Source organism: Aspergillus lentulus (genome assembly GCF_001445615.1).
Source record: "Aspergillus lentulus DNA, contig: Alt17, strain: IFM 54703, whole genome shotgun sequence".
NCBI lineage: Eukaryota > Fungi > Ascomycota > Eurotiomycetes > Eurotiales > Aspergillaceae > Aspergillus > Aspergillus lentulus.
The window spans coordinates 903397-924357 of record NW_028322112.1 but is presented as its reverse complement, the minus strand read 5'-3'; the positions used below and the strand labels follow the sequence as shown (position 1 = coordinate 924357).

Genomic DNA, 20961 nt, shown 5'->3' with positions numbered 1-20961 from the left:
TTGAGAAACAATAATGGTGAACCTCGAATGCCGCGGCGGACCTTCGCGTGTGCCACTAAGCCAAGTCGGGTAATAGTGGCTCTTTCGCCGCGGAGCTTCAAGATCCTCATCTATCTAATTTCTTTCTTTACGTCCTTGCTCTTTAGTATCTCGACAGTTTCGTCCGATGATCTAAACTCAATACTTCATGCTCCGCCAAGCTGCTCGAGGAGCTCGGTGGTATCAATATGTGGCCCACAAAAGCCCGTCGATTACGCCCTTGTCTCGACTGCGAACCTTCTCCGTTCTAGCGCCACAGCTTCTACATTATGGCGGAAAAGATGACAAGATTCGCTTCTACGAGCAGGATACGCGAGGGAGTAAGACCAGGAGGGAAATCGATCCGGAAGCTGAAGATCGCGCAGCGAAGGAAGAGGTGGAGAGTGAGCTTTCCCAGCTCGATAAGGAATTAGAAGACCTGAGAGAAGGCCCTTATGGTCCGAATAGCGCCTTCATGAGAGAGTTGCCGGAACATGAAAGGAAGATAGCGCTTGAGGCCCTTCAAAAACATGCAGAGGAGACAGGTGAAGCTGATGACGACTTGGGTCTCGATAAGGTCTTCGATGAGGAGCTGGACAATATGCTCAGGGAAGAGTTTGAAGGCATGGCAATGGAGGAAGAAAATTGGCTGTCGGAAGCGGAGGAGGAAGGCTCTATGGAAGCACCGGCGCTGAGACAGCCCTACGAAGTGACCTTGAACGACGCAGAAACTCATCCTTACATCGACAAGCTCAATGAGTGCCTCAGACGATTGGCAAATGACCATTCTGATGAACGTGCTAAGCAAGAACTGTGGAAGTGGTATCGTCGCTGTCGACAAGTTATCCCCAACTTCCTCCAATCAATTCCCGAAGTGGCATTGACCATGATGTGGGAGTCTCAGGCGAATGGGGAATTGACGCGCGCTTCTCGCGCGACTCGGTTACAAGCTCTGGCTGAAGACACAGTTTCCGCCGGGAGATCTCTTCCTACACCCCGTGCCCTTTTATATATACAGTCACTTCAGGAAAGTGGCAAAATAAACTTGGCACTTGACCAGTGGGAGGCGTGTCAGACATCCCTTTCCCAGAATAAGGAAGACCTTGAGGCATATTGGAAACTTGGAGTACAACTCTTCGCAGCTGCAGATGACCCGCAGCGAGCTCAAGATATTGCCTTAGCGTTCTTGGCCAACGATAAATCGCGCGAGCCTCGCATCCTTCTTCCGGTCATCACAGCCTGGGGAAGACAGCCGGGGAAAGAAGCCGAAGTCAAGGCATGGGCTTTGTACTTGCAACTCAAGGCATTGCTAGAGTCCAAAATGACGATGGAAGACTATGACTTCGTTAGCATTGGACTGCTCAAGGCGGGCAAACTCAACCTTGCCATAGCCGTTTTCAAGGACATGATGGTGACCGCTCAAGATCCCGCAAACGACTCTACTGCTCTTTATAAGGCTGCTCTGGGTCTAGTAGGCAATCTGCAGATGTCCAGCATTCGTGAACAGGACGTCAATAAGATATCGCTTTCGACTCTAACCGTTTTACCTCGGCGGTTCCAGAACCGATTTTTCTATGCAAGCTGGATGAAGAAGCTTATCGGAATGGGCGAGGTCGACTCCGCTGCGATGGTGATTGAGCTGATGTACGAACGGGGTGTCAGACCAGACTCTAAGCATTTGAATGGAATACTTGCTGCATGGCTTCGCGAAGGGAATGCCATTGCGCGAGCCAAGGCTGAGCAATTGGGGTGGGCCATGATCCAGCAGCGCATTGACTTGGTATGGTCACGGATCGCATCGCCTGAGAAATCTCCTCAGCTCCAAATACGTCAGGAGCCAGATGGCGCTCGCATTCCAAAGTTCATGCAGAGACAGGTGCCTTCAGCAAACATTGAGACCTTTTCGATTCTTCTACTCCATTATACCCGAAGGGGCGATGATGACATGGTCAAGTATCTAGTCAAATGCCTTGGTGATGCTCAAATCCGGCCGAATTGTTACTTCATGAACCACCTTCTATATGCTGAGCTCAGAAAACAAGATATTCGGTCCGTTTGGGACAAGTTCAAAGCCATGTCTGTGTCGATCAAACCTGATCTGGAGACATATGCCTGCCTATGGGACTGTGGCAAGCTTCAATATGACCGAGGCCGGACAGCCTTCGATGCAGGGTTTCCATCCGCGCGCTGCTTGTTTGCGGAGATGATGAAGTGGTATTCTCAGCTGACTCCTCGCGGCAAGTCGACTGCGCAGGAGGAATTCTCTAAAGAGCTCTACGACCAGATCATTCGCTGCTTCTGTCTCTCCAAGGATCTGCCCGGCACTCTGATTGCGCTGTATTCACTCAGGGCAGCCTTTGGTTATTCCCCCGACGAGGTGACTGCGCGTCTGATTATCCTGCAGGTCGCGCGCATGGCCGGTGTTCCAGCGGACACGCCCAAGCGTCGTCTACGGCGTTTGTCCACCACCCCAAGGAGCAAAGAGAACATTGCCCAGGTTAACCGACTCGTCGAGATCCTGAGCGAGCGCAAAGCGGCGGGTCTGCAAGCGCGAGGCCTAAATCCCGATCAGCTCGAGCCTCAGGAGAAGCAACAGTACCAACTGGAGATCATGAGTGATCTGCTACGCGTCGTCATAGCTCGGACGGCTACCGCACCTGGCCAGATTGAGGATCAGATAGCGAAGGTTGCTGTCGAGATGGGCGTCCCTGACATTGATCTCGGGTCTTCATTGGATGACGATAGTTTGCTTCTCTAGACTTGGTGAGGGTCATGAGCTACCAACATTTGTCATCGGAATTGTACTATTATGGCGGCGAACGATCATCAGGCATATAGAATGGCGTTTTGGGTGCAATCCGGAAAATTTTCTTAGCTTTGTTGTACATTAGTTTGACCATATATACTCATTCGTCTCTCCTACAGTTTCATTGACCGAATATCCAGGGATAGTATTTCAGAATGTCTCAAGGACGCAGGATTGTCATAATGTTCTAATTCCACTGGGTCCCATGCATAGAGAGGTAGCTACTAATACAGTCATGAATGGCGAGAGAGCAGTTGGACCAGCCCACCTAAAGTTCGTTCTCTTGATTAAACGTCAAGAGCGGGCGTTCTGAGTACGACTCTGTTTTCCGTGGCAATAATGGTTTCAGAGGTCAAATTGTCTCATGAAATGAACAAAATCCCATCTAAAAGGCCGATCTTCATTTCTTCCCCTTCTTTTTCTTCTTACTGGCACTGCTCGATCCACCCGCCGCAGTGTCGGCAGCTTCAACCAATACAGCCTCATCATCACTTGGAGCTGCAGTGGATGGCGCAGCGGACGACTCAGGAGTCTTCGTTCCGGGTGTGGAGCTGGTAGTCGTGGTGGTAGATGTAGCTTGCTCGGATTTTGTGGCAGCGGAACTCTCTGCATCCAGCTCCTTCATAAACCCCTCTTGAATGCTCGCCTTCTTCTTGTCCCACCACTCCCGCTCCTCGGCCAACTTGTTCTGGTAAGACTGCAACCGCTCACGGAAAAGCGCATTGTTGAGCATCTCGTTCGCGGACTGGAAGATTGTTTGGCCCCAGTTCGGCACGTACGCGTTGGCCTGGAGAAAAAGCACCGGAATCAGCAAAACTCCTCCCCTCGCAGGCAGGGACTAAATGAAACAGGATCAAGAACATACCTCAGCAACAACATCCCGGACTTCATCTTCCATCTCCTTCTCCGCCCGCTGGAATCGCTGCCACAGATCGTCCCCGACACTGCCCCGTTGCAGAAGCATAGCCAGCGCCTGCTTCTGGTTTCGGAGCGCCATAACGCGTTTGATATCCTCAGTTGCGCGCCGGAGAAGCGCGGCCTTTAGTACCGTCTCCGGCACCGCTGGGGCCTTTTTCTCTTTCGACGAGGATGAGGGCGGCGGGTCAAGATGGAGAAGGGAGAAGTAGATGTCTCGTTGGAGATGAGGGGGGAACCATGGTTCTAACGAAGTTGCCTTTCCTGCGAATCGCGACAATTGGATCAGCAATCAAGGCTCCATTTGGGGCGATAGAGTCAACTCACTGGCCTTGCGCTTGCGGTATAGTGACGAGAAAGTTGCTAGGGAGCCGAGCAGAACGCCGAGGTAGGCGAGCGGCACGGCGAGACTGAGCCAATCCACCATGTTGTGACTGATTTAGGTGTTTTCGAAGATTTATAGGAAGGGGTAAGGAGTCAGGTGAAATGCGTTGTGTGGTTAGTAGTACAGATTAGACTTGGGTCATAGTATCGCCAACAATGGTTGTGTAGGGGATCGCGATGTTCCCTGCGCCTGAAGACTAAAATTGTGGGGCTAGACGGCCCTTAGTGATAGAATATTCAGTGTTGAAGCTGCTGTGAGTCCATGAAAGGGAAAAAGGAATAACAAATGAAAGGCAGCGTGACTGGAACCTAAGTATGGTGATTCTTGCGGAGGGAGGATAAGGCCAGCCTGGTGTTTTAGGCGCAGATCACATGGCCTCCACTCTTCACGATTGTCTACCTGCATCAACGATCTACGTACTACGACGGACCATGAGCTCGGTTTGAAAAGGAAAATGACTTCTTTATATCATCTTATCTACAATGTAGTGTCTTGCAGGCAGAGAATGTAAAAAGTAGCTCGAGGAAATGTCGAAAAACAGTGCACGCATGCATTCCCACGCAAAACCCTCTTAGCCCTAATAATCGCAGAAAACACCGGAAAAAATATCCAGTCAGTGAGAATGTTCGTAGAATGCATGTAAAAAGGGTACTCGCAGATGATGCTGGAGACTTCACGAACAGGCAAAGGTATAAGAAATGTCAAGAGCGAAAGGAGAGAGAATCATCAGAAATAAGCGACCTTAAGCTGTCCCTATCCAAAGAACCAAGGCACACAATTTTAGAGACTTGCGGAAAGCGAAAAGAGAAACAAAGTTCAGGTACCATGTCTAAGCATGGAAGATATCAGCCCCCAGCTGCTCCTTTGTTCTTTGACTGATGGGGCCGATCTCCTGCATCGCCTGCATGTCCTCCAGAACTTCATTGAAGGTATCTCTGATACCAGCCGCAACCTTGTTGCGGTTCCACTCCCCTCGCATCCGCCAGATGTAGTCCATCAAGTTGCTATTGATCTGCTCCAGCTGCTCGACCGAGCACCCGCTGGTTCGTTGCGTCAGTTGGTTGTGTAGGTTGTCGATAAGTTCGTGTTCAAGTGACATTTTGGGAGAAAGATCTTCGTTGTTGAGCAATGACTGGAGAGCCGTGGGGACATGAGAGGGCTGCTTGACAGGCGCCTCAAACAAGGGCACAGGGGGTTGATGTTTGGGCTGGGATTGGCTCTCCACGGCGGCAAAGTCTGCGTGTCCTGGCAAGGACTCACGGGGATGCGGAGAGGGCTGGCTACTTTCCGGCTGCTGTGTATCCGGGAGATGCTCCTCCTGCGACACACGGTCGGGGTATTGAGTGAGGTCAGGGAAGTCGTGCCGCAGCCCATGCGCAGCCATAGGACTCTGGGTGAAATTTTGCGGCACGGAGGACTGTTCGGAGGACTTCTTGTCCGAGGTAGTCTGCGTGGTAGATGCCTCGTTTGTATAGTCATTCGGCTGTGATCCCGGGGCCATCGGAGTCATTGGTCCTTTTTGAGATAGACTTGAGAATCCCGATTCACGCCTCACTTGCTGCGAAGGCGCCGTGTGCGAGTATGGCGGCCTGGGTTGGGCGGAGGGACCGAAAGAACTTCCCTGCGTCTCTCTCTCGCCAGAATGATCTTCAGAATTGGTCATGTAGACATCTCCGTCTCCATCGCCGCGAGACTCGTGAGACCCATTACTGATCGTGGCATGGTTACTAAGATCATTCAGATCCGAGCCACCACCCTCATGATAACCGTTGGTGAGAAAGCTCACGGCCGAGCGCCGCGTCGGTGTCTGCGGACGAGCTTGCCCATCCGGGAACGATTCACCAAGCACCACAGGTCCGCTTGAAGGGCCGGAGTCCGTATTACCATGAGGAACATTGCCGGGCGCTGGGAGACGGGAATAGCCTTCCTCCCCCGCGGCTTTTTTGGCCTGTTCTGCTGCAAGCTTCTCTCTCTCCAGCTCCCGCAGATAAACATTCTCACATTCCGCCACTAGGGCCGGCTCCGCCTGCTCGATTGTGGCAATGTCCACCTCGACGTTGGAAAGAAGTTCATTGGCTCGCAACAACCTCTCTTGGTCGCCTAGCTGTCGCGCGTCCTTTGCCAGGCGCTTGATATCAGCCAGGAAATCCTTAGGTCGCTTATAGTAACCGTTGGAAAGTCTCTTTTCAATAGTCACAATTTCCATGTTGTAGAAGAACTTCCCCGAAACAGTTTCCCGGAGACCCGGGACCCCATGCTTATCGAAGGCTTTTTCAAAGGGCCTGAACGTTGTTCGCTGCTCAATGGGCAAGTCGCTGGTAAGAATGTTCGGATCATCTTCTTCCCACAGGTAGCGGATTTGCGACTCGTCAATTACGCCTGTCCTGAACCTCTTGTATTTCTTGATCTGGTCCATGATGGGCTGGATCCTGATCTTTAGCAAATTCAGGGTCTGGTGATCTTTCTTCTTCTGGGCCTTGAGCTGCTCCTTGGTCGGAGGCGGTGCGGGCTTCGGTGGAGGAGGAGGTGCAACCTCCAGTGTCTCGAGTTCTCTTCGTTTACGATTTTCGGGATCCGGAAACTCGGACGGCGAGGTCTTGACGTAGTCGATCACCCTACCGAAGAACTTATGTCGAGCGTCATAATCCGGGGCCTTTAGGTCGTAAAAGTTCTTCTTCGAGAACCCAAACATGTTGCCGAGCAGCCCATTATCCACCTCCTCACCGGTCGACTCCAAGACGCCGAACAAGAGAACAGGATCTGAAGGGGGAACAGATCGTAAAAGGCCCAGGAAAGTAGATATGACCGTCGGTCCAACTGTATCAAGCCAAGACTGAAGGTTTGGAATGTATATTACGCTGGGCTTGTGCCTCTTGACCTCTTGGAAGAGCTGTATGACGGCCGCTTCGGGAGACCTGGTTGAGTCACTGAGCAGGGTCGGAAGGTCGAAAGCCTGAACGTGCAGACCCTCGAAATGGTGGAGGATGGCGCCTGCAAGATGTTGCTGGCCCATGCCGAAAGGCCCACGCACCAACATTCTGGGACGGTACACTCTGGAGTTATCAAATTCTTGCTGCATCTGCTCACGGCGAAAGCCTTTTGGCCCTTCGGGTTCCTCAAATTGAGCTTCCTCGAGAGCTGTGAGCCTCTTTCTTTGTGGGAGTATTTCGGACAGAATGGTTTTGATATCGGATAATGGTCGACGAAGCAAAGGCTCAACGGTCTTGGGTAGAGGAGTAGCACCGGAGGAGGCGGATCTCTCAGACGAGGGGACGATCTTCTTAATAGCCAGCATAAAATCCTTCGGAGTGATATCGATCTTCTTGGGATCGATGAGAAGCTTCTGATCTGACTTGTAAATCTGCGGATATCTTCTCTGGACTGCGTTGAGAGCAGCCTCGGTACAAAGAGCACGGAGATCGGCTCCACCATAGCCCTTCGTGATCTCGGCCAGTTCGTCCTTGATGTGATCAGGGAGAGGTGGATCCCAACCTTTGGTATGGATATCCAAGATTGCACGCCGACCTTCCGTATTAGGCAACGGGAAGTAAAACTCGCGATCGAAGCGGCCAGGACGACGCAAAGCAGGGTCAATAGAGTCCGGTCGATTTGTAGCTCCAATGACAATCACTTGGCCGCGGCCATCCATGCCGTCCATTAAAGCCAACAGGGTCGACACGATGGAGGCATGGATCTGTTCCTGCTTGCTTGATCTCACGGGCGCCAGTCCTGCAGAGCAGATGAGCGTTAGCAACATAAAAGCCACGGACTCGACGCGAGCACTTACCGTCTATTTCATCAAAAAAGATGATGCTGGGTTGAGTCTTTCGAGCCTCTTCAAAGAGCAGCCGGAGCTGCCTTTCAGCCTCACCGACCCATTTACTCAGCGCATCCGCACCCTTTCTCATGTAGAATGTAACTTTGCGACCCTCGGAGCTAACACTGTTGGCCAAGGCCCTTGCCAACAGCGTTTTACCTGTCCCAGGGGGTCCGTGGAAAAGGACACCTCTTGGCGGCACGATGTGAAAACGTTGGAAGATCTCGGGGTAAAGGAGCGGAAGGGAAACCATCTCTTTCAACTGGTCGATATGCCCCTGTAGGCCACCGACACTGTCGAAATTGACATTAACGTCAACACCCAAGGGATCGGCATCAGCAAGCGCCTGCTTATCCTTGATTTTTCCTAGATTGGCAGGTGTTCCGGATGGACCTTGTAGAGGATCGGCTCCATGGGTTTGCGCTGAAGCAAGAAGACCTGCACCTGGAGGTCCGGACACAGAGCCGCCAGTCGCAACGCCCTTGGGGTGTTGCATTACTTCATCGTCGCTACTATCGCTGTCAACACCCCCTGTTGCAGCAGGTGCGCCAGGAGGAGCCAGAATCGCTGGTGGCCCGCCGCCTCCAAAAGGTCCATATGTCGGGAAAAGTGTGCGCTGCCAACTGCTGCCTCCACCTCCCCGACCTCGCCGTGAAGGAGACTCGTTGACCTCATTCTCGGCTTCCTCTATGGGCAGAATGAGATCCGGTCGAATGATCCGGTAGTCGACATCCTTCCGGCTGCGCCTGGGTTTCTCGTAAACGATATCTGTCTGAAGCCTTCTGCGGGGTCGATCTCCTCTGAGATCTTCCAACTCCTCAGCAAGCTCCTCGGCAATATCCCCTCGTGCTTCGGACTGTCCACGGGAGCGAGAAGCTCTCTTGCGTAGACCAGGACGCCGACCGGCGGTGCTATCCTGCTCCTCCTCATCTCGAGCTTGACTGGCTTTGCGCGGTGATCCATGTGATTTTCCGGACTGAGAGAGCTCTTCATCATCGTCGTCATTCGACTCGTCCTCCTCAGGCTCAAAGTCGCTCTCGTCATCTTGTCGCTTTCGCTGAGAGCTTCTGGGTTTCTTGCGGCTGGAACGACGTGGGTGTGCTTCCTCGTCTTCGCCCGGCTGCGCCTCTTCAGTGGGCAGACTTCGACTGCGCCTGCTCCTCCTCCTCCGCGTTGTTGGACCCTCGTCGTCTTCATCGTCCTCCTCTTGATGCTTCACATCGCCGTTCTCAGATTCGGGCACGACTCCAACCTCGTCGCCTTCTGCTGCACCATCGCCGCTGTCCTGGCCCGATGGAACACCTTCCTCAAAATCTCCTTGATGATCGCTTTCCATAATCTCTGGTTGTGAAGCCTTGACCTCCATCGAAGTCTCCTCTATAGGCTCGAATATTTCCGGTTTCTCATCAATTTCGACCTTTTCAGGCCCAAAATTGAGACGTTTCGAGGCGCGAGACCCACGCCGGCTTCTCCGCGCTTCCATCTCCGGACTGTGTGTACCTCGTTCCACGAGCTCCATATGTCGACCGGAGTTCGTCAGGGCGACGATATCCTCTGAGGGGTCACGAGTACGGCGAGTCATCCGCCTGCCGCTTTCAGGGAGAGGCTGGCGCTTGAGTGCATTCACTTTCAATGTCACGACGGTGCTCTTGCGCTTTTTCGGCGAATGGTTGGGCTCGGAGTCATCCGCCTCTCCGAAATCATCGTCGACGCTGCTGGAATCGCCCTCGTTATATACCGGTCGATTAGTCGCAGCCCTCCGGGCGGTGAGGCCCCTTGCGTTCTTCGGGGCGTTCGGGTCTTCTTCATCCTCATCATCGAAGTCAAGCTCGTCCGCATCATCTAAAATATCATCGTCGTCGGATGTGATGTCGTCGTCAGAATGGCGACGCGCTCTCTTCTTCGTTGGCTTCGGCTTCTTCCTCGACTTCGATCGAGCGGAGTGGCGAGAAGAGCGAACTGGACGATCGCTGTAATTCTCGTCATCCGAGTCCGACTTGTTCGCCAATTCCTCGATAGTGCGCTTTGGTCGGGGCATGATGTGTCGCGATGGGCGTCGTGAAGAATGACTTCTTCTCACGGTCACCATGTCAGCAAACTCAACATCGTATGTGGGCCAGCAGATAGGGACCACGTATAAAAGAGGAACAATTATTTACTTTTATCTGTGCCTGAGACAAAGCCGACGAAGATGTGAACGGTGACTTACCAAGAAACAGTGTGCTTAATGGGCCAGTGAGAGGAACAAAAGGTAACGAAGCCCAAACAAGCCCCCTTCCCCTCAAGCTAAAGTCTAAGAGACAATATCATAAACAGCTGTAATTTTGTAAATATTAATCAGACATTGAAACATCAATCTCGGATATGTTAGGCCTGGCCGACGGGTTGCGAGGTAGTTCTCGCACGGGGTCGACGGCGAAGCGCCAATGCGCGCGGGTCAGGTCGAGTGAGGTAAATCTCCCTAACCAACTGCAGACGCGTCACTTGAAAACACTTCTTCACAGCCAAAGAGGTGAAGCAAATGTCAATAAAGTCTTGCTGACAGACGAATGGAGCACCTGGGAATAGCAGCAACGATGCTCTCAGCCAGCATGTCCGCTCCAATATTAGACCCTGTGGAATAAGCAATAATACACCGAAAGGGCGGAAAGACTCGCGACGCCTTTTTGCTTCCCGGCACCAGCCACACATAGCCAAGACACAGACAGCCGCGCTCATGCGCCACAACTAGTCCTGTTGTAGACTAGCGACATGCCGTTGACCAGCCCATTTCGGCAACGCACGTGCCGTTCTGGGCCTTGAATGCTCCACGGCACCACACGCTCACTTTGCGGTTAGGGAAACAGTCAGTTTTTGGATGCTGTTTGTGCTCTCATCCTCCTGTCCTTTGAGACCCCAAAACACCGTGTAAATTGTCCGTAAATCGCATCAAAAATGCCATTAAAGTCAAAATGGATGTCTGAGTTCAGTTTCACTTGCTTTCAACCCATTTTCTGCGATGGTTGGCTGCCAGTAGGAAGTCGGTCAAATGAACCAACATAGCGATGTCAGGAACAATCAATGATAACCCTCATGTCATCAAAGCTGATCGTCTATGGATTTTCGCCCCGCATGTTCCTCATCGCTTATCGCTTGATGCCTTGCGTCATTCGGCGCAGAGCCGCTCGGGACCACCCAGCGCTTGATATCATGTGACGGCTGAGTCAGTGATGTTTCTCGTTCCTCATTGGCAAATGATATGCTTCTTAAGCCTTCAGGATATATTCCATACTCTCCTATATAATTCAGCAAAGCGGAAATAAATCAGGAAAGACATCAGAATGCTCTTTCGCTCGGTGGCTCAGAGCTTCTCAGCTCCCTCCTCTTTTCTCCTCAGATCTGCCCCATCTGGTCGGAGAACCTTGACTTCGACACGGCCCCGGTTCGATGCTTCCAAAGGATCAAGTGCTTACAGAGAAGGGGTCAGTGTTTCCCCCTACTTGTGATTTCTCTAGGTGCCAGATTTTATGTCTGCATGCTTGTACATCAACCGTCCTGGGACGGACGAAATCCTTTACATAAATGCATTGCGGGCGGCAAGCTAACTGAGATCCAGCTCGCTCAATACAAGACCTTTGCGAGTCCCTTCGCCAAAGTATTCTTAGGGGCCATTTTCACCTACCAGGTTATTTACTGGACTTGGTTGAAGCTTGAGATGGATGAATCCAAGTTTGAGAAAAATCGTAAGTAGCGCTCGCTTGCTTTGCTCTCTGCTATGGTGCACCTCCTAAAGGCCAGTAGAAGAGGTCGCGGCTCTCGAGAAGAAGGCTAGGGAATTAACGAACGCGCAAAAGTGATGATATCTCTGTCTTTCCTAAGGCCTTTCGTTCTGTCTCATTTCCCTTTTTTCATTATTCTTTTTTTTTTTTTACACTGTACTATATACCTCACATGTGCCATGGAAATATCTTCGATGCTCAGTTGGATGTTTGATTGCGCTAATGGTATTTCGCTCATTTCTGCTTTGAAAATGCCATAATATAACATGAAATCATGTATAACTTGTGCTTCATATATGGGATGAACATCACGGGAAGGGTCTGTCCTTGATGCTACAACCAGAACGCTGCCTCTTGTCGTGAAAGTCCTGTCAGTTATCGAACTTGGCATGACGGGCCACCTGCGAGCTCCCTGCGTGTGGTAGCGGTATACCAGCCCTGGTCTTTCTCTTTGCTTTGGATCCGCCGTCTGCGTGGGGCTGATATGGATCTACCCTCGGCCCAAACGCGTCAAGTTTTCGTTTTCGTGATTGCCCAGGCTTGGAAGCATCCTCCAGTTTCAACGTCCTCTTCGACGGAGAATTTTTCTCGCAAGAAACCATCTGCTGCAAGGTCTCCTGGGCGAGAGCTACTCCATCTTCCTCAAGGACAGTGTCCGATGAACAATCACTGCAGCAGTCATTTTCATTCTCAGAATGGTCATCTGTGGCAAACGGGCTCTCATTCTCGTTTCCACCGGCCATGTTTCTTCCCTTTGATTCCTCGTGTTCTCGATCCTCGTTCAAATGGCAACAGTGCACCCAGTCTCCGATCCGCTGCCCCCTACGGAAGTGTTCAAAATCGATATGGTCGAAGCGCTCATTCCACGCTTCCCGGCCCTGGCTGTGAAGAGGAATAATCTCTCGACAGAAGCCGCACCAAAATCGGGACTGTCCATTTTCGCCCACGCGGTTACTCGCGACCGCAACTCTCACCGCTTCATTATCGACCTGATGATGTGTTTTTAAATGCTGCACGAAGACCTCTTGACGATAATACCACCTCACGTATCGTTTCCCCTTCGTCGGATCGCACAAGGTACAGTACCAGCTTTGGATGTGATAATGCTGCGAGTTCTCGTGCCGTTTCCAGTCCGCCTTGCTACCGAATGTCTTGCTGCACTTAGGGAATGTGCAACCGTAGGGTCGCTCGTGGCGTTTCTGGTGCTTCCTAGCGCAGGGTGTTAGAATAATATAGGGCAGCCAGGAAGGTCAATACAAACTTCATTTCGCACCGCAAACGGGTTCGTTTCGCACAGACTCCGCATTGGATCCAGTCTTTCTTGTCCGGCTCTCGCTCAGGTACTTTGGACGTACTGTCGCCAGATGGCTCGGGTTTTTCAGATAGACAGTCCAACGCCGCAGTTAAAATCCGCTGGAGAATTTCCTTCTTTGGACTGCACAGCTCGGTACTATGGCTGGTTAGGTCGTCTACGTCGTTTCCCGGCTGGGAATGCCGTCGGTGGTTGGAGTTCATCATTTTCGTCAGTGCATTGATCATGTTAGTCGCAGCGTCCGCTATAAACTCTTCCACGTACTCGCTCTTCTTGCTGTTTTGGTGGATTGGCGGCTTTTGGTCAAGTGCTGAAGCCAAATCGGGCGAATCGAAGCTCGGCAGATGAACTGTATCCGAAGTAGCCATGAGTGCGGCGTCAACTGGTTCTTGATCTCGTTCCTGTTCCCTGGCGTCTTTGATCGGGTTCAAGAAGCGATCTTCGTTCTCTGGCGATCTTGCTCCGGTGAGCATCTCGTCCGCGACGTCTGAAATACACGGAGGCTGACTCAGATCCTCCATCACGCAGTCTTCTTCAGTTGGCAGCTGCATCTCTGGAGATTGGTCTTTCTCAAACACGGGGTCAACGGCAGCAAGCGTCAATTCACTCGCTTGTGTGATACTATTGTACCACTCGTGCGACCTAGATTCACTTTAATATCATATCGCCGTGTTAGAGGGCCAACTGGAGAGAGCTATCTTACCTCTTCAGAAGCTCATCAGCGTCTTCATCCCCGTGCATTCGCAAGAGGTGCTGACGGAAATTATCCAGTCGAGGCCATCTCTTATGTCTCCGGGGGCAGTTGCGCCCAAAACACAAGTATAGGATCTTAGGTCCACGTTCCGGTTCTTGTTTGTGGACGCATTTCTTGTGCCGCGCTAGGTCATTGATCGTTCCGAAGCCTTGCTTGCGGCCACAGTTGGGCTGGTCGCATTTGTACAGCTTCCGATGTCGTGCCTCGTGTTTCCTATGCCCGTCAGTCTCAGCATGGTCTGCACGGCCCGTAATTGTCGGAGACAAACCTTTTGTCGGATGGACATTTTCCTTTCCAGTTGCAGTCGGGATAATCACATTTAATCTCGTAATCGCAAGGCGCATTGCGTTGTTCGGTCTTCTCCGCGACCTCACCATAGGCGGATGGCCCCAGATCGAATGTTGACGTTCTATCGTCCAGTTCATACTCGTGTGGTCCCAAATGAGGACTGCAAGCCGAGTCTACCGCGAAGGAAGATGCAGCTATCGAGCGCGTGGTACAGCTTCGACTCCCGTATCCTGAATCACCCGACGCAAGCCCGTTGTACTGGCTATCATTTTCCGAGGGGTTGCTGTATTGCCCGGTGGAACACCGGCGTTCAATATAGTCGTTGGTCTGGTAGGGCTTTCCTATGGGCTGCAGATGGAAAGCCGACCTGTTGAGAGGGACTCCAGTCACCTGGAGCGGATTCCAAGCATCCTGGTGATTGAGCAACTGAGGCGTATGGTACTGGTAGTACTCCAAGTAGTTCGGAGCTGGGGACAACGACGAGGGCGACGGGTGATTGCTGCCACATGGAAGCCAGGGGTGGAGGATGGATGAATGTTCATGAGGGAGAACAGCCGGGTCGGAGCCGAATTGAATACCAAGAAAAGAGGCCGGGTCGCCTAACGCGACGTGAGAGGAAGCTGTCGAGCCGTCTGTCGGGTGATCGCCAGGCGAAGCATTCGGCATTACCCGAGTCCCCATGATGCCCTGGAGGACATCACTGGAGTTGTCCCATTTGAGGTTACCAGAGTTTGAATCCTGGGCGTCATTTGATATACAATCAGCTTGTGCTTCTTTATTTCCTTTTCGCTATATGTTCTCCTCGCATTGAGAGGTGAAATGGCTCGTTCACAATCAGGATTTGAATGATTACATACACTCATAGCTGCGAAGGAGGGACAGAATCGCCCTGTCGGCAATACGGGGCCGAGCGACGAGGTTCGAACAGTCGACCCACTCAAGCTGACAGTCTGGAGAACCGTGTCACGCTGGGACTTAGCGAGAGTTCATATAGGTAGTAGAAAGTGGAGCATATGGGGACCGAGAGCTGGGAAATACAAATGCAGGGGGATCAACCAGACTGCGCTATTTCTTGCCCTTCTCGAAATGATAATCTGAGCTAACGACGGGGAAGAACTGGCATGGACTAGTGGAATAGATGAAAAGAAAATAGAAGTGCCTGGATGCTGTAATCAGGTATCGTTGTCGCTGTGGATCGGAATGGATAATACGAGTAATATCCGTTAAAGCGTTAAGGTCAAGCTACTTAGCAAGAACAAGCAGCAAGGGGAAAAGAGGGAAGACCAAGGACCGCAAGAAGTCAGAAATCGAGAAGGACAGGAGGATAGGTGAATCAGCCTTGGGCTGAATTGATCGATGCGGTCCGGGAAAAAGAAATGTGATAGTCGATGCAGGCGAATGTCACTGAGCAGCACGGATTGGAAGGCAAGGAGAGGGTGAAAGAGGACCCCACGCGATTAGATTATCAAGAGAGGAAAAGTGAGTGAGGGAGAGAAAAGATCAGAAGAAAACCAGATGGAAGAGCATTACTGCTTTAAAGAAGGCTGCAAGATTCGGTGTTTTTAAGATGTGTCTAAAAAGGTAGAGAACAACAGCAACAGCAACAGTAACAGCAAGCACACCGAATAATGCTGTATAGGCCAGAGACTTCACGAAAAATTGGGCTACAGCACGTCTCGATCTGCAGAACAAAGAGAAGATCAGTCGGGATTCAAGAATGATGAATTGATATGATCAACCTCCTCCCTGTCATTTCCCACATGGTCGAGATGTTATCAGCTACAAAAGAGGCACGACGTTGGGCCAGGAATGATGGAATGTTTGCGCCCTTTCTCGCAGAAAACAATAATCCCACTGAGATTCAATTCATTCCAGGATCAGAACTTCCACATAAACTTCGTCATCTGCATTCCTTTCCTCGCCGTTCAAGACTCATCAGAGTACATCGTTATCGACTGCTGCTTACAGCTGAGAGAGAACGCGTGTGCCCTAGCTATGTAAGGCTTTTGGTTGGAACGAGAGATCAACAACGCCTACTCCCCAACATGTTTAAAAGATTGAAGAATATTACAGAAAGAAAAAGAAAAGAGAAGAAAAACTACAAATGAGTTGAAAAGTCGACCACAACATTTGGCCTAATAGTGGCAGTGCCTGTAAGGGCTTGCATAGACTTTCTACTGTTGGCATGATCATCGTCATTATTTATGCAGAGGACAAATAGAGAGAATCCACAAGGTTGTCCAGTAGATAGACCTAGATACAAGAAACAAGTAGTAATAATAATAACGATATGCTTCCCATTGATCCATACTCATGTGGGAACATTTGGATACTATCTATCTGTCTCTCCCTTTTCCCTTGCAATTCTGGACACATTTTAAAACATCCCTCGCAGATGGGAGACTATCTAGATACTCACCGATGGGGCGGTGGGTTGTCTTGTGTATCTAAAATGCAGCCTCAGATTTTCGGGGCCTCTTTTGACTCGTCATATCTCAATTCTCGACTTGCATTCATCCCTAACAGTAACAGGCTTTCAACCGGCCCACAACCTGATGTAGCAAAGAGATATGGGAACTTCCGGATTCTCTCCACCACATTCCACAAAATAGATAAGAGCTGCTAGAAAGATATTAAGGAGAGAAGCTGGTGGTATATATACATCGATCACGTGAAGATGTCTCACGCTCATTTCAAACGCCAAAACCTCATCAATACAAATTCTGTTCAGATCATTTAAGAGAAGACAATGCCCGTACGGTTCCAGGGCCGTTTCCATCAATTCTCATGAATCTCATCAACAACCGAAAGCCGATAGAGAACGTAGTCCCACTAACATAAATGAGACCACTTTCCTAAGTATGGTCGAATGCTAACAATGGTACGGTCGGGGTATCAGGCACCAAAAAAAGGAAAAGAAGAGGGAGAAAAGAAAAGACAAGAAGAAAGGAACCACAGGCTGAAAGTCAAGGATTTCGGTACGAAATGCCAAAATCCAGCACAGCGGATGTTGGCTTAAAATTGGCGGGAATAGCCCACGGAGCCGTCGTATGGATACGATGTGGCTTGCGTGATCTGGTCATGATAGGCCTGGCCGTTCTCTACCGGAGGGGGTGACATATGCAGTGTGCCCTGAGGATCATACGTCGCGCGCATTTCTGTAGGTGAGGTGCAAAGCTGGTACGGATTCTGCAACACGCTCAGCTCTTGAGTCGTTATTCTGGGTCGCGGCCCAGCGTTCAGCAGTGGCGGGTAGGTGACAGAGTTCTGATGAAGAGGTACGAAATGCTGCCCCGCAAGGCCCGCCTGCGATCCGTATGCAGTGTACGCCTCTGGCCCAGCGGATAGAAACCCTTGATGCAGGGTTATGGAGGTCGGTGGGTAGGTTGGATTCAAAAATCCAGCAGGAGGCTCGGATTGTCCGGCTTTGAAATTCATTGGCGGCTCCGGCTCGACTTTGATGCTATTCAGATCGGGTGAAAAGCTGGTGGCCTCCTGTGCGATCGAGCCAGGGTAACTGACTGCTTTCGGGGCAACGCCAGCATCTACGTTGGAAGACAGATGTCGCTCTTGCACTAGTGCCAGGACAGGCATGGCAATCTGCTCCATGTGCTTGGCCAGATGAACGGTAAGTTTCTTCCAGCTGTTGCAGACGTTACCGCAGAAACGGCAGGGTTCCTCCCGCGGTCCCTTGGAGGTATCATGATGACACTGGTCCACGAACTCCCACAGCTGCTCAGCTTCTCGCTCGCGGCTGCTTTCTTCCTGTGTTTCAGATGTGGGCCCCACACCTTTCGTCTTCGTCTTCTTGATCTTTGGCTCGGGCATCTTATGTTCTCGGACGAGATGCTGTACGAAATTGTCCTTGCGGTAACATGTGTGATGGCAATCATGAACGGTGCAAGTCCACCATTCAAGTTGCCTGTGTCGTTCACTCTCATGCCTAACCCAGTCCGCCTTTCGCTTGAACGACTTGGGTTCGTTGCAGTGCGGAAATGTGCAAGTAAACGGCTGCACGTCTTCATGGACATGCTTCGTCCAATCGGATGGCTTCTGGAACCTTTTCACCTTGAAACATATGGGACACTCGAATTCGGCCGGAAGGCGCTTCACAGGCGGTAATGGGACGCCTGGAGGAAATTGCGCCGCTGTTACAGCATTCTCTCCAAGCGCGGGAGGTTCATCATCCAGTCCGCTGTGCCCGGTGATCTGGAACTGGGTATGTGTAGCTTCGGAGTCATGAGGTCCAGCGCGCGCGGCCAGTATCACGGCTTCACCACCCTGTGCGAAGCAGAATTTACCCGCAGAGCAGGTTTTCCTACTGACGGCATGCGTATGGTTCATTTTCTGCTCAACCAACTTCTTGTATCTGCGAACCTGCTCGTTCGCGAGACGGTCGATCAGTGCAGGTTCCAGACGAGGATTCAGCTGTGTGATCTGAGCCTTGAACCCTTCTGTTGTAGGCACGGGCAGACGGGTGAGAACCGGAAAATCCATTACCTGCCCTTTTTCGGCCGTATCATCGTTCTCCTCTTCATCATCTCCAGTCTCAACAGGCCGGCTTGACGACCCCTGCTGGAGACCATGATCGTCCGTCGTCAAAGTTTGTGAGTGGCCAATGGTGGGAACAGGCGGACCTCCGTGACTGGTCATCAAGTCGAATAGACCCGGTGCAGAAGACCGCGGTATCTCACTCCGACTGCGTGTCCGCCCAAACTTGTTCCACGGATTAGCCGTTGAGTGTGGTGAAACGGTACTCAGGGAGTCTCTGCCTCCAATAGCCGCCATTTGGCCGGCAATTGCAATGACGGCGCCACCTGTACTAAGGCTGGGAGTCTTTGGGCTTCGCACAAGGCTGAGTTTCCGGTGAGGGAAACTGTCCTTTCTCGGGGGCGGACTTTTGACCTCATTGTTCGTGATTTGGTTTTCAACCAGGGACAGGTCTGACAGTGGCCTCTTTAATACGCTGATCGATGGTTTCCGTGGCAAGAACTTCATCAGGCTACTCCGCCTTGTGTGTTTCTTGCTCGCGTCCTGGCTGATAGACAGATTGGCAAATGAACCTCCCGCACCAATAATACTATTCACTTCCATTTCACTCATGGGCCGCGTACCCCAAGTTGCATAACGGGACATGGCATCTATTTCTCGAGCGCGTCGTTGGTATTCCATCATAGCGGCGCTGGCGGTTGATGGCTGCATCCGAACTGATCTGGGAGTAGAGTCGTGATCCGGGTCCTTCCATGGGTGAGTTGCCAGAAATTGATGTGGTGCCGGCTCTCCGTCCGCGGAGTTGGGCTGGTCCTGCACGGGCGAATCTGCAAGATCTTCTTGAGCCCACCTCGCTTCGTTGACGCTGGCGGCGGGCGATCCCGAATCGCTTGCTTCGACCTCGGAATCATTGTCACTGAGCTCCTCGTCGCTGCTCTCATGGATTAACGCACCGGGTCCAGGGATGGCCGGCCCGTAGGGTCCAAATTGCAGGTTGAAGTAGTCCTGCTGTAGCGCAGGGTCTCCGGCGCTCCTCGCCCTGCGTCGTGTGCCTGCTGGTACTTTGCGGCCGCGGGTACGAGAGCTGTCGTCTCCATCTTCACTACCGGCGACGCTTACTGTGGCGGACCAGGACCAAATATCCGCGTTCTTCTCTTCAAGCCGTCGCCGTGACTCTACTTCATTGGGACTGAGGATATACGTGTCATCACGTGATGTAGGGGCGACGCCGGCCTGGCCAGTGGCGCCATCGGAAAGCCAGGAACCATCGTGCGCACGTGCGATCGCTTGTTCAGACGTCTGCCATGAGGTATTGTGATCCCCATCCTCTGATTCTCCGCCAGGCGAAAGGTGTGTGGTAGACTGGCTCGGCTGCCGTCGGACGGAAACGGTGGTCCTGACTGGGGAATCTCCCCGCGAGTAGCTTTCGACCGTAACAATCGGGCTTCTTGCTCGGGCAGCATCAGAGGAGAGATGAACGTTGAGGTTGTTGTCCAAGGGAGCCGTGACTATGGTGAGCATCTGCCCCGACTGCGATTGGGATTCATTGTTTTGTCGATTGGTCGAGCCGGACGCAGGACTCGGGTGGTTAGTCCGGTCCGGAGTTAGGAGCTGTGAGGTGACCAGGGTTGGCTGAGAGAGGGCTGCCGATCCTGAGTCCACGGATGGTGACTCAACAGGCACAGCCATGTTGGATGAACTCACATCATGTGGCCATGCATCGAGATATGAGTGCAAATCCATATTTATGCTTCCCGGCGGTTGATCGCCGCTTGGGGAAGCATGGGCACTCAGGTCACTCGAAAAGTCGTCGACGGGACTCAAAAAATCAGAATAAGACGTCGGGTAACCAGCTGTCTCAGCACCTTGCGCAGAATCGCCGTTCACATTGTGATTGTAAGGAGAGGTCGAGACCTCACAGAGGTCGTGCCGACCAGGCTCTGGGGTCAATCTGATACCTGAGGATTTGAATACATCTTGCTCGGGGTCCAACGGAGCGGAGAGATAGGGATCTGAGAAGTTGGCGTTTGGAAACCCCATGTCGGTCGGGGATTCGCTGCGGACCAGCTGGGGAGATAGCGTCGACATGACTGCGGTGCTAAAATGTGCTTTGCAGAGACCTTGCTCGCTTGGAGGCTGATCATAAAGCCAACAAGATCAGAGATGACGCTCTGCGGAAAGCATATCTCTGCGTTTATTGAAAGTCAACTCCAATGGTCATTGCAAGGACGACGCTGGAAGTAATAGAGTCAAGAGTACCTTATACAACAAGAAATGAGGATCAGGAGTTGCTCTTTCTATTTAGTAGTAAGAGTATTACAAAACAGTCACCTCAATAGATAAAATTGTAGTGCTCTAGGTCAGATAAGTTGCGAGTGTGCTGAGGTCGAACCAAAGCAGGACCGGACTATCAGTAG

At 51.7% G+C, this 20961-nt stretch overlaps 5 protein-coding genes across 5 annotated transcripts; 1 reads left to right on the top strand and 4 right to left on the bottom strand.

The window, feature by feature from the left end:
* Positions 1-187: 187 nt before the first annotated feature.
* Positions 188-2776, top strand: ALT_9342 (pentatricopeptide repeat protein; the record flags this gene model as incomplete). The annotated part of the gene is made up of 1 exon (XM_033561963.1): positions 188-2776. One exon carries the CDS (start codon positions 188-190, stop codon positions 2774-2776), a length of 2589 nt encoding a protein of 862 aa, XP_033417854.1.
* A 448-nt stretch (positions 2777-3224) lies between these two features.
* On the bottom strand, positions 3225-4166 carry ALT_9341 (Sec63 complex subunit SEC66; the record flags this gene model as incomplete). The annotated part of the gene is made up of 3 exons (XM_033561964.1): positions 3225-3611; positions 3690-4003; positions 4067-4166. 3 exons carry the CDS (start codon positions 4164-4166, stop codon positions 3225-3227), a joined length of 801 nt encoding a protein of 266 aa, XP_033417855.1.
* Positions 4167-4953: 787 nt separating this feature from the next.
* Positions 4954-9979, bottom strand: ALT_9340 (chromatin segregase YTA7; the record flags this gene model as incomplete). The annotated part of the gene is made up of 2 exons (XM_033561965.2): positions 4954-7853; positions 7912-9979. The coding sequence occupies 2 exons, from the start codon at positions 9977-9979 to the stop codon at positions 4954-4956; spliced, it is 4968 nt and encodes a 1655-aa protein (XP_033417856.2).
* Positions 9980-12070: 2091 nt separating this feature from the next.
* On the bottom strand, positions 12071-14734 carry ALT_9339 (putative C2H2 finger domain protein; the record flags this gene model as incomplete). The annotated part of the gene is made up of 4 exons (XM_033561967.2): positions 12071-12908; positions 12961-13653; positions 13715-13978; positions 14034-14734. The coding sequence occupies 4 exons, from the start codon at positions 14732-14734 to the stop codon at positions 12071-12073; spliced, it is 2496 nt and encodes an 831-aa protein (XP_033417858.2).
* Positions 14735-17068: 2334 nt separating this feature from the next.
* ALT_9338 (putative C2H2 finger domain protein) lies at positions 17069-20632 on the bottom strand (the record flags this gene model as incomplete). The annotated part of the gene is made up of 1 exon (XM_033561968.2): positions 17069-20632. One exon carries the CDS (start codon positions 20630-20632, stop codon positions 17069-17071), a length of 3564 nt encoding a protein of 1187 aa, XP_033417859.2.
* Positions 20633-20961: the final 329 nt, after the last annotated feature.